The following is a 13,175-nucleotide window of genomic DNA, read 5'->3' as shown; positions in this document are numbered from 1 at the left end:
ATGCATAATAATAACCAGAATTTAAATATCACAAAAAATAATAATAATAAAAAATAATAATAATTAAAAAAAAATTGTCATACCAGGTGATATTTTTGCACATACATAAAGAATATGTCCAAGTTAATTCATGCATAAGATACATATTCGGCCTAAAATAAATAAGATAGGCTATTTAAGGCATACTATACCTAACAAGGGATAAGTGAAAGAATGAACTTACCTCCAATTTCCCCATGCACTATTACATATATGATGGCAAGTGTCTTTCAGAATGGAACCTGGATACTATGTAGCTTTCACTTCTGGGTAATTTGGATCACCCAAGGGGGTAACCATATTTCCCATGCCAAATGCGCTTTTTTTCCACTCGAAGACATGAGGGGCTTGTTTGAAAGGTCAGAGGGGTCTATTCGTAATTTCAAAAGTTGGAAGGACCTTACTTGAAATTTCTTAAAGTTGGAAGGGTTCAATTGAAAATTCCAACAGTTGAAGGGATTTATTGGTAATTATTAAGAAATGGAGGGATGTAATTAAAATATGTAAAAGAGGAAAGGATTTGGTGGCAATTTTGAGAACTAAACGGCAGAGAGCCGAAATTCCGTATCAAAAGAGGAGAGATGAGTTTTGGGCAAGCCCTATGTATAGACAAGAGATGGTACCGAACACGGATTTGGTTCGGATTACCAAATCCGTGTATACTTGTAATCCGTTACATGTGTAACCTTGTATAAATAGTTCGGTGGATTAGAAAAAAAAAACACGTGTAACCTTGTATATATATATGTTACATATATATTCTTATCCAAAGGCGTGGGGAGATTTTTCCTTAATAGCGTCAGAAAGTGCCTATTCCAGTACTGAAATGTCATTATAAGAATAACATTTCCACAACAGTGCCAGAAAGTGCCGATTCCAATACCAAAATGCCATTATAAGAATGACATTTTCCCGATAGTGCCATTAAGTGTAACTTCAGTGTTAAAGTGCCGCGAAGAGTGTTATTTCTACAGTAGTGCTAGAAAGTGCCGATTGCATTAATAAGAATATCATCTCCATAACAACGCAAGAAATTGCTGATTCCATTTCAAGACGCCATTATAAGAATGACGTTTCCCCAACAGTGCCAAGATGCATATGAAAATTCCTTTTTCGCAGCAGTGCCAGAAAAGTGCTGATTGCATTGCCCGGATGATATAATAAAAATATCATCTTCACAACAGCACCAGAAAGTGCCAATTTCAGCCTTGTTTCCACGACAATGTTGGAAAATATTAATCTCAGTATCAATTTTCATGTTATGATATCAGTAAGATCAGAAGTATCAAGAAGTGTTACAAAGAGGTCATTTTGATTAGAAGAGCTGAGGTACGTTATAAGAACGATATCCTTACAATTTCTCCAGTGAGTTGTCTCTGAAGTATGTATTCTCTTCCTCATTAGAATATAATTGTACTTTGAGATAATTCCCTTATACTTGCATTTTTGGCCAAGTTCAGGACATTTCATGTATGATTCAGTTCTAGTGGTATGATATACCCGATACTAGTCAATGGGATATACTGTCATCGAATTTCACTGCCAGAGTTTAACCGTTCACCTTTTGCATTGCACCTCCACTATTCCTAAGCAGAATATTGGCAGTACATGCATTAGGGTGACAAAATTTTGTTCTTTTCTTTGCCCTTTGGCTGTTATACAGTCTCGGCCAAAGAGGGACATTCTGTAGATATCAAATTTTGTCCCCCCTCGGCAATGATGAATTACGGGTAATGAGGAGACATATATTCTCTTTCGGAAAGAAGTTGAATTTTCGGCACAAGTCCATATTATCCCAGAACTTGGGATCAATAAAACCCAATGTTTAAAGATATGGGGAAAGTGATTGGAAGTGGTCGATGCCTTTTGTCAAGAATACGACAATCGAGCCTAGTATGTGCTCGATTCCCGTATCATTAGAACGTGCTCAGGAATACGGTCCTATTGGTATCTTGCGCGAAAAAAATAGATACCCAGGTGTGCCGTATTATTTACTTTAAACCCTAAACCAGACCAAACCAAACCAAACCAAACCCTAAACCAGACCAAACCCTATACCAAACCAAATCCTAACCTGATTCCAACATAATGGCATTTTGGTATTGGAATCGGTACTTTCTGGCACTGTTGTGGAAATGTTATTCTTATAATGGCATTTCAGTACTAAAGTAGGCACTTTCTGGCACTATTGTGGAAATATCTTCCAACGCCTTTGGGTAAGAATATATATGTAACATATATACAAGGTTACACGCTTTTTATTTTTTTGTTTTTTAATCCACCGGACTATTCATGCAAGGTTACAAGTTTTTTTTTTTTAGATCCACCTAACTGTTCATGTAAGGTACACAACCAAATCTGTGTTCAGTATCGTCTCTTGTCTATAAATAGGGCTTGCCCAAAACTCATCCCTCCTTTTTTGATACAGAATTTCGGCTCTCTGCCGTTTAGTTCTCAAAATTGCCACCCAGTCCTTTCTTCTTTTACATATTTTAATTATATCCCTCCATTTCTTAATAATTACCAATAGATCCCTTCAACTATTGGCATTTTCAATTAAACCCTTCAAACTTTTAGAAATTTCAAGTAAGGTCCTTTTAACTTTTAAAATTACGAATAGACCCCTCTGACCTTTTAAACAAGCCCTTTATTTCTTCGAGTGGAAAAAAGCGCTTGGGTGATCCAAATTACCCAGAAGTGAAAGCTCCATGGTATCCAAATTCCATTCTGAAAGATACTGGCCGCTATATATGCAATAGTGCATGGGGAAATTGGATGAAGGTAAGTTCATTATTTCACTTATCCCTTTTTAGGTACGGTATGCCTTAAATAGCCTATCTTATTTATTTTAGGCCGAATATGTATCTTATGCATGAATTAACTTGGACATATTCTTAATGTATGTGCAAAAATATCACCTGGTATGACAATGTTTTTTTTTTTTCTTATTTTCAGAATGATAAACCAAACCAAACCAAACCCTAAACCAGACCAAACCCTAACCAGACCAAACCCTAAGTCAGACCACCCTAATCCAAACCCCAACCAAAACCTACCGCCTAGCCTACGGTTACTGCCTCAGTTGATAAGATTTCCAACTCAACCACGTAGGGCTACTGCCACCCAGTCTACGGGGTAGTTGCCCAGTCTACGGCATATATGGAACCATAACGGGGTTCCATGGGATTTTTCAAGAATTAAAAGAGTGCCACAGGGGGGAGGGGCCTTACACGGATGAGTGTAAGCCCTTACACATCCGTGTAAGCCTTACATGGATGTGTAAAGGCCTTACATGCCCCCCTAAACCCCTTTACACGCTCCTAAACCCATTTTTACACGGATGCCCTTATTCCTTCTATAAAAAGTGACCTCGGGTCACTGAGAAAAGCCCGGATAAAAAAGAACCCCTGAAGAAAAAACCCTGTTCCAGAGACCTTACAAAAAGAGAGAGAGAGAGAGAGGAAAGAAAAAGAAGAGACGAGAGTCTGTAGAAATTCCGAGCCGAGCTTACTGAAGTTGACAGAGTCTTACCCTATTTTCGAAAGTCCACGTCGTCCATATTAGGTTATTACGGAACTTCTGTTTAAGTTCTTTTGTATTTGATTTCAATATTTTTATTACGGTGCGGAAGCTCTGCTCAAATTTCCATATCTGATTCTGACCCTAGGACCACGGCACAGAAGCCTTGCCCAAATTTCCACAACTGATTCCAACCCTAGGAATACGACGTGGAAGCCCTTCCTAAATTTCCACATCTGATTCTGACCCTAGGAATATGGCACGAAAGCTTTGCCTGATTTTCTAAAGCTGATTCCGACCCTAGGAATACGGCGTGGAAGCCCTGCCCGAATTTCCAAAACTGATTCCAACCCCAGGAATACGGCGTGGAAGCCCTGCCCAAATTTCCACAGCTGATTCCAACCCTAAGAATACGGCGCAGAAGCCCTGCCCGAATTGTCACAGTTGATTCTGATTCTAGGAATATAGTGTGGAAGCCCTGCTCAAATTCCCAGAAACCATAACCCATGTTCTCACCCTAGCATAAAAACTCTGTCAACTTTCTTACCCAAGTGCTGGAAGTTTTTAATTTCTCCAAGAAAGAGAAGAAAATTAAATCGTTGCCCCTGAGTTGAGAAAAATTATCGGAAATTTCACCGTTTTTATCGATCATTATCATGTAAATATTTTATTGTAATTTCATTTGCATGTATAATATGTACCTCATCTCCGCATGTATTATTTTATGTGTCTATTGCATAAAATAATGATTTATTGTCATTGTTTCGTGTATTAATTTTAGCATTTGTACATTAAATGTAGTCTATTTCCTCATTTTATACGTTATTATGTGTTTCTCACATAAAATAACGATTATAATTATCATGTCATGGAGCATCGTACACATCTGTAGATAAGTTGCTTTCTATTTTATCATTTTATGTGTTATCGCATGTGTTCTTCACATGAAATAACGATCATAATTGTCATGTCATAGGGCATTGTACGTGTATGTAGATAAGGTAATTGCATTTTCTATTATTTTATGTAGATTTTATTATTTCATGTGGTTTTAATATAGATTTATATTTCATCTGATATTTCAATAATTTCTTACAATTTTTCCATGCAAGTGTATGTATATGTGATTGCATTATTTCATGTAATAAGATTTTCATGCTAGCTTAGACTGTTAAAATTCTTAGGGGAGAATATTCGAAATCCAAGCCTCTGGTCGAAAGATTGAAAATTCCGGGCAAGGTGGGTGCCTAACACCTTCTCACACTCGTAACCTAACACGGACTGCTATCTCTGGAACATACCAAAATATGAAGTCAAACTCAGGGGTTCCTTCCTTTCATAGGAATCCAACCCCCTATTCGAGCTCGATCCCTCGATCAAAATTGGGCTCCATCATAGGGTTCTAGGCCCTGAATCCTAGATGGCGACTCCGAAAAATCATACTTTCCCCATCCCCCTATAGTCGCCAGACATGTTTGGAAACAATTCAATTCATTCACCCCTGCAAGGTAGATCAGAAGAGTTGAGGGAGGAAATAAGCGGAAAGAAATAAAAAAGGTATTTTCTCTTATAGATACCCTCTGATACGTATCTTAATTTTGGCTGACCGATACGACGATCGATACCAATACTTTAATCCTTGGTTGTGAGACCACCACAACTTGAATCAGGCCATTTGGACATCCCAAGAAAAAGATATGATCATATGAGTAACTGCTAGACAGTTAAAACTCAAAACAAAGGCCATATGGTAACTACCGCCAGGATCAGGTAATTGCCGGTTGGGCTCTGTGAACAGAGAACATATCAGACTTGGGCCAACAGATCCCATCCAGTAATTACCGGATTGTATCGGTAAATACTGGTAGGGCTCTATGAACAGAAAAACATATTAGACATGGCCAGCAGAGGCCATTTGGTAACTATTGGACTATACCGGTAACTACCGGATGCCTTTCGAAAATCTATCCGGCTAATCGGATTGCTTTTGGATGACATCAGACATGCCCAACGGCTAGTTTTTCAAATCCTAACGGATCAATTTGTCCAACGGTCACCTGATCCGGAAATTACCGGATCTTACCGGTAGAGGGAATTTTGCCCGTTATGGGATATTCTCTTCCCAAAATGGGTGATTCTCTTACCCAAGTTAAGACTAACTCTCACCCATAGAAGAACCCCAATAATGGCTTTGTTAATTAACAATTTAATTGAGCATTTTGCAATCATATTCAGTGAGATATAAGTTTTATATTGATTTCAGCTATTGTGGTCAAACCTACTTTTCAAAAACTCAATACTGTGCGGAAGTCTTCATCAATAGTACATATCCAAAGGAAGACTATTAAATGTGCATATTCATAATCGTCATTTTATACTCATTGCACGCACCGCACGAGGTAACTCAAAAAATTCTATTCCACTTTATCTCTATTTTACACTTGTCTAGACTGTACTTAGGCTAGTGTAGGATTCTCGTCCTTATAAGAGTGAAAGGTGCCTCTCTAGCTTAAACGGGATTGTAAAGGTGTCTCTCTACCTGAAAAGGAGATTGTACGGATTCTCTTGTCCTTATAAGATTGTGTAAAAGGTTTTTTTCCCTACCTACTATACTGAAAGGGAGAGCTAGTGGAATACCTTACAAGAGGATCTTGTTGGGAGTGGACTAGAGTCGAACCACTATAAATATTGGTGGTGTGATTGTGATTATTCTTATCACGCAGTTTTAATTTACAATCACATTTGGGAGCCGTTAATCGAGAAGTTTTAAATTTCCGCTAGTATAACATATTCATCCCCCCTCTAGGTTATTTTCAGTATGTGGGATGTTCATTGTCAAAATAACTCCTCACATGTTCTTCAAAAGTTGCTGGTACTACAGGAATCCTCTGTGGTCCTCTCAGATTAGGGTTAGGTCTCCTGTGAGCAAATTAGGCGACTAAATTCATAGGAGCATCAATTTCTGGTGGTACATGAGTGCCATGAGTAGGCTCTTCTTGTTGGGTTTCCACGGCCAGCATCCTTGCATCAAGAGCCTTCTGCCTTGCTGTCAATGTCTGTAACATCTCCATTATAGAAGCTATGAAAGTCATCATCTCAGCAGTAGGGTTGTTCTCTGCCATGCTCAGATACCACTTAATGTAGACTAAGATAGATGACTAACCAAGCCTTCAACTGCAGGATTTTATAATCAGAAGAACAACCATAACCAGCCCAGTAATATAACAGAAAATCAGAACAGAAGAGAAGACACGATAAGACTGTTGATTCCAACAGATCTGGTTCCTCAGGTCAAACTAGCAAACAGGTCAGCAGGGACTATTACAGGCCTCATACAGTCCAATTAATATGAGCAACAGCATAGAAGGGCATAGAAACAAGAACACATCAGAACAATCCTATCGATTTCAGTTTCAGCCTTAGGAACTCACTTCAGGACAAAAATAAAGAGATTTTTTATATCTCAATAACCTCCGGTTTTGGATCAAGTTCTTCCCTAGGTGAGGGGCACTTCCAATCTAAATATCAGCCCAAGCTGATGGCTGGTTTGGTCTGGGCAGAATCTGAAAATTCTCACAGAACCTTTTATTTCTCTGGACAGAATTGAGAGAGGAGTTGATTCAAATACCTGTAGAATTAGGACAGATCTGTAACACCTTGAGTTCTATAAAGAAGAAGAAGATAGCTTGGAGAAGAAGACCTCTCGGGCTTCACACCACAGAGAGTCAATTGGATCAAACACCAATTCCATCAGCCTTGATCAAACTTAAGACAACTCTTCATGGAGAAGACAATAGCAGCAGCCATTAATTTGTTTATCAAAAATCATTCTGAGCTTTAGGAGCCTCCTCTTCTTTATTTATAACGTTGATAGGGGAGGGAATTTAATTTAGTACCTTAATACAATACTTACTAAAAACTGAAATTAGAAACTAGCTGAAAAAGGAAACTAACTACTAATGACTTGACTTCTAAAAAAACAAAATAACTTAAATTAAACCTAACTTAAAAGGAAACAAGCTAGTAATCCCGTAGGCAACCTTAAAGCCTATCTTTTAGACCAATGAAAGTGGTCATTACACTCCAAATTACATGGATTGAAGGCTCAACACATATACAACCCAACTCTAGACTTATTCCTAATAAAACAAGCCTAGTTTGGTGAAGAATCTACATTTTTCTTTTTAAGTACTAAATTTTTATATTTTAAACTACAATATGGACTATATAGCCTATAGGATTCTAAGATATTATTTTCCATGTGATTACGTCATTCATTGCTTTTTTATGCTTAATCAGTCGCTCAGTGGATAGCCAAAGGTCTTTCCAAAATTACAGCAGTAATCCTTTCCAAACCACCCCAACCCCCACCCCCCCCAAAAAAAAAAAAAAAATTGATGATAATCCATTTACACAAGAAAAAAAAAAAAAAAAAAAACCACCTCAACTCACATTAGGTCTAGGATCCTAGACCCACTGATCAAGTTCTCCTTTAATTTAGCTAAACAGACACTTGACAGAAACCTACTAAAATATATGAAGTTACTAATTAACTGACTCAATTAATATTAAATAAGAATGGTCCTGATCCACTTTTTCCCTTATAGACCCCATCAAGAAATTCAAAAGAAGTAGGAAACTGAAAAGATAAAAGACTCCTTCAGACCATAGATGTCTAAACAATCAGTCTTAAGAGTCTTCTTGTAATTCCTACTCAGATTTGATGACTAAAACGCAAAGAAATTCCATAAATGTGGATAGGAATTATTGTACCCATAAGGCTTTATATTTGGGGCCACTACAAAATTAAACCGAAGATTAACACCCAAGCCCAATAACTTGTCTTGGAGATCCTCCTACATCATAGATATTCCCTAAATAAAACTTTTGTCAGAAGAAAATTTTCAGAATTATGGAAAGAATAGAACAAACAGAATATGAAACAAAACGAATCTGTAAAGTACAGTGGGCACTAATGAAGGAAAATATGAGATTTAACTGGGATAAATGGAGGAAGCTCAATAGAATTCAAAGGGATCCAACTTTATAAGCTGTAGTCTGGTTAAGACTAAGATTGGATTTGTAAGTGAATTGGGAGTCAACAATTTCAGTTATAGGAGAAAATTTGCGGGCTGCAATTTATAAATTTATCAATTATAAATAAATTAAATGCGTCCAGAGTATAAGAATTGGTGATCAATAGAAACAATGAAGAAGGAAGAAGAAACCAGATCTAGATGTTAAGCTTAACGGTAGAAAAATTAAAGATGATCAGAAGGAAGAAGTACATGGGAATTGTGAGGGAACCTGAACAAAGATAACCAGCACTCAGAAAACTCAGAATGCGAGAAGTTCGGTAGGAATTGTAGTTCTCCTCACTGACTGCCACTGCAATGTATTTATAATATTAATAATCTGTTTAATTACAAAACGGACCCTTATGACTTTTTACACATAAGCCCTTGTAATAAGACAACCATAACACAAACACCCTTTGCGGTTTTGTGGATTTAATTCTTTACAGCAACTGTATTAGTAGAGTAAGTGAGAAGATAGAAAGAGGATAAAATAGTATGTAGGAACAGCTAGGGTTTCATGTGATGATTGCACTCAACTTTCACAGCAGAATTCTAATCCCCACAGAAAATTGACTCCGTATTGGGATGTGCTGGTTATATAAGCATCTATTTTTCCAAGTCGAACAAAGACTCAGCTAACTTCAACTCTATTACGAGCCATACTCGTTGATAAGAGAAAAGTATAAACATAACCTAATTAATTCTCCCAATGACCGGAAATGAATTAATAGGGAAAACCTTACCACTTTAGGACTAAGTTGATCCATTGGACCTTCATAAAGCCTTGAATTCTTAGCAACCATTTGACTAATAAACTTGGCTGTGGGGTTCCAAAATTGATCTTTCTTTCCAACCATTGAAGAGTTGTTTCTGAATGTATTTCAAATAGATTGGGTGTTTCCTAAGGATTTGGAGGAGTTAACTCATATGGCACAATGCCCTATTTGGTTGTACAGGGAAGGGATTTTGGAGAGGAGTTTTATTAGCAGTTTTTGGTGCATATGGAAGGAGTAGAATACTAAACAAACTTGTAATTTGTACACTGTATCCCAGTAGTGATTGATTGTATTGTTACCGAGGTTTATCACAGAGCTGTGGTGAGCGAGTGCTCTAGAGGCATTCTTGTAGCGTGCTGTTTAGAGATTGTGAATCCTTGATGTTTTCAAGGGTGCTGTTTAGAGATTGTGAATTCTTGATGTTTTCAAGGGTAAGTGTGGTAGTACTGAAGTGGTATATTGATGGTTTTTTCCTTAGAAATACGGGACCCTGTAGGGGTGTGTGGGTCTATTGTACATGTTATTTGGTGGTTAGTGCTTATTGTGGTCCAATTTTTAGGGGGAGTGGATTTTACTAGTGCAGAGTTTCCACTAATGAAAATTAGATTGGATCTTCGAAAGAGGTGTTGATAGAAGACGGGAGAGATTCTTATTGTCCAAACGTTCTGACTTGGGTGTCTAATTGTTTTGAGGAGCCTTGGAGGTCACTGATTTGTACCTTGGATCTAGACTTCATTGCTCTTTGCAATGGAATCTAGGGGTGGTTAATGAGCTGGCCAATTTTGAATAAGCATGTAGTTATGTGTTCCAGGGTGTATTATTGGACTAGCATTCCATTTTGAGGGGTAGTCCTTTGTTAGTCCGCCTCCCCTCCAATTTTTCTTCTTGTTATTGTTGTGTATTAGTTGTAGCTTTGCTTCTTCAGGAGACTGTTGGATATTGTTCTTTTTTGATTTTTTACTTTTTATTTATTTATTTATTTTTGAGATGGGGGTTGATAGTAAGTTCTCTTACTTTTCTTGATCTTTGAATGATAGTTACATATATATTTAAAAAAACACAGAAACTTAATTGTTTGATGAAAAATTTGTGGGTTCAGGAGTCGGTATTAATCCAGTTATTCATGTTGACTTCAGATCTGAATTCATTATAATGAATGTGACACATAAAGACATCAAACACATCCCCTTCTCCTTGCTTATTTGTTTTCTTGCCTAGTTGTGCTTTGTATTGTTTTCTATCCTCTCTATTGGTGTGTCACTCCATTTATCAGTTAAGCTGAAGTTTATATTTTCTTCCAATGCAGGCTGCAGCTATGTTTAAGGTTATGAAAGAATCCCCTCCAATACCAGAAACATTATCACCCGAGGGCAAGGATTTCCTTGAGTGTTGCTTTCGAAGAAATCCTGCTGAGAGGCCATCAGCCAGCAAGTTGTTAGGACATTCTTTTCTGAGGACTCTACACCATCTAGATGTTCCTATTTGTAGCCAAGCATTCTCTGGAATGAAGTTGGCGGTAAGTCTGAACATCAAGAAAATAGTTCTAATCATTAGTCTTCCAACTGCTTTAATGATAATTGTACCAATACTCATTACAGGACAAGGCTAACAGTCCAAAAGAGTGGACTAAGAATAAAACTGATATGTTGAGACTCTCACCAAACAAACAGACAACAAAAGGAAAACAGGCATCAATTGGGTAGGTCTCTTTACATTACCCCACCCCTATCTGTCTGCACGCAAATTAACACTCTTAAGTTATCAATTATTCTGCATGACCTCTGGATCTGGCTTCATGCATGCATATTCTTTTCTCCAGTGCTACTGCTCAACAATCTTATACTGAAACTTGCGACTCCACAGAGGTATCTCGCCATTCTCCTCGATCTACTCTTGAGGCACTTCCAAGTTTATCTCCTCCACATTCAAACTACCTGACACAGAGTCCCAGCTCTTCACCAAAGGTTCTCAACGGTATACACCTGGGTGCTGGAAGCAACCATTTCTTTGCTCTCCCGAGGACTCATGGAAGGGATGTCACTCACCCTTTCTGAAGTGGGTTGATGGTATTATACCGTAGTTCTCTCTTAGAATAGTTCAGTTCCTTCATGTGAACGTGGAGTGACTAAAAGTAGTTCTATTTGTGAATCTGAATCAGAACTGTGGAAGGATTGATCATATGTGCATCTGCTGCTTGTGGACATCAACTCCCAGTCCTGTAAAGGTTCAGAGAGATGGTGTGGTTTTGCTCCTTTTTTTTTTCTTTTTTTTGTTAAGGTTGAAAATCCATCTCTAGGTTGGATATTGAAGCAGGTAGGGCCTCAGCAACAAAAGTTCTTAGTTTATGCTTACCCTTAGTTTCCTTCTTATAGATGTACACAAAATTCAACCAAAGTGAATTTGTAGATATTAGGTTCAGGAGTTCTCCTGGTGGTCACATAACCTGCATTGTATCTTTTCCATGTATACAAGAAACTCCAAGGATGTGATGTAATTTGTTGCTTACAATAGTCATTACCGGCTTCATGGTTATGGTATTCTGCACTTCTGGATAGTTGGTCTGATATTGGTAAATATATGCAATAATATTTGAATAGGAATGAACATGATGCAGAGATTCAAACTATGTTGTGCTTCCGCGCGACATGTTTGTTACCAAATCCTCCAGTCTATTCTTTTATTGGGGTGATGGTCAGGTTATAAAGCCTTGCTCGAGTGATAGTAGGTGGTGGTGAATATTTAGGATCTGTTTGGTATTATGGTTAATGCTTTAAAAGGATACAGGGAGCTCTGCCACTTGGAATTGGATGAATCCGAGGAGGGGACCAGAGGGCCCTATCAGGGAACTGAAAAAAAAAAAAAGAGTGGGGGACTGGTGGCCTTAAGTTTTGGTCCGGTTCTGAGTCTTCTGACCAAGTCATCCAGGGAAAATCCAATTCACCAAGATGGCTCCTACGCTTCCTCCCAATTGAAAGCATATTAGATCTATGTACTTTGAAATGCATAATTGCCAAGCAACAGAATACTGTGGGTCAGGTCTTGGGTTCTTATTTAGATGCTTTCTTTTGTTCCCTGTCTAGCCCTTTTACACGAGGAGCCAATATAGGAGTGCAGGTCTACCATTTACAGAATAGGTCTCAGGTTTCTCTAAATTGAGTTATTTAATCACTCCTAAGAACTCATGGAACACCCCCTCTGCATTCTCCTTATTAAGAGCTGATATTATCTTGTCTATTCTTCTACAAATAACCTCATACCTGGTACGTTTCTATTTCTACGGAACAAGTTGGGTGACTATCTATTGAATATGCATCCAGGATGTTAATCTCATCATGATGGTGCTATGAATGCTGAGCCTAACCTTCCCCTTGTGAAACGGGTTTGGGCAGCCTCATCCTTAGGAATCAGAGGAGGTTCAGTGCAAGAACTAGTCCAACACATATGGCACTCACCCTGCATGACCCTCAGTGATAAGAAGTATATCATTCAAAAAGGAACCCTTTTGGCATTCCATGTCTTAGAGGTGTTCAATAAATGGTACAAAGAACAACATTTCTTTACACCCATTTCAAAAGCTTGTTTTACCAGAAAAAAAAAAAAAGAAAAATCATCAATTTGTTTGCCAAACTCACCCACAGCTCTCTATCAAGGCACTAGTCCAAACAATATTACATTTTCAGATCTCATTTAGTTCATTTTAAAATGTACACCTTACGCTTCACATTCAGAATTTATTGTTATCAATGGTGAAGATCTTTTAACT

At 37.9% G+C, this 13,175-nt stretch overlaps 1 protein-coding gene across 3 annotated transcripts in view; it reads left to right on the top strand.

Annotated features, from left to right (window-relative positions):
* LOC122083492 (mitogen-activated protein kinase kinase kinase 5-like) overlaps window positions 1-11,949 on the top strand; it is a 50,371-nt gene extending 38,422 nt beyond the window's left edge. The window contains exons 9-12 of one of the 3 annotated variants that reach the window (XM_042651324.1): window positions 10,719-10,928; window positions 11,011-11,111; window positions 11,232-11,478; window positions 11,571-11,949. In XM_042651324.1, coding sequence (XP_042507258.1) covers window positions 10,719-10,928; window positions 11,011-11,111; window positions 11,232-11,466 — 546 coding nt within the window. In that variant the 3' untranslated portion in view covers window positions 11,467-11,478; window positions 11,571-11,949. Of the gene's footprint in view, window positions 1-10,718; window positions 10,929-11,010; window positions 11,112-11,231 lie in introns of all 3 variants that reach the window. The other 2 variants (XM_042651323.1, XM_042651325.1) reach the window with 2 other exon arrangements.
* Window positions 11,950-13,175: the final 1,226 nt, after the last annotated feature.

This window comes from Macadamia integrifolia, chromosome 7 (assembly GCF_013358625.1).
Source record: "Macadamia integrifolia cultivar HAES 741 chromosome 7, SCU_Mint_v3, whole genome shotgun sequence".
NCBI lineage: Eukaryota > Viridiplantae > Streptophyta > Magnoliopsida > Proteales > Proteaceae > Macadamia > Macadamia integrifolia.
The sequence above is the reverse complement of the archived record's forward strand: the minus strand, read 5'-3'. Positions and strand labels throughout refer to the sequence as shown.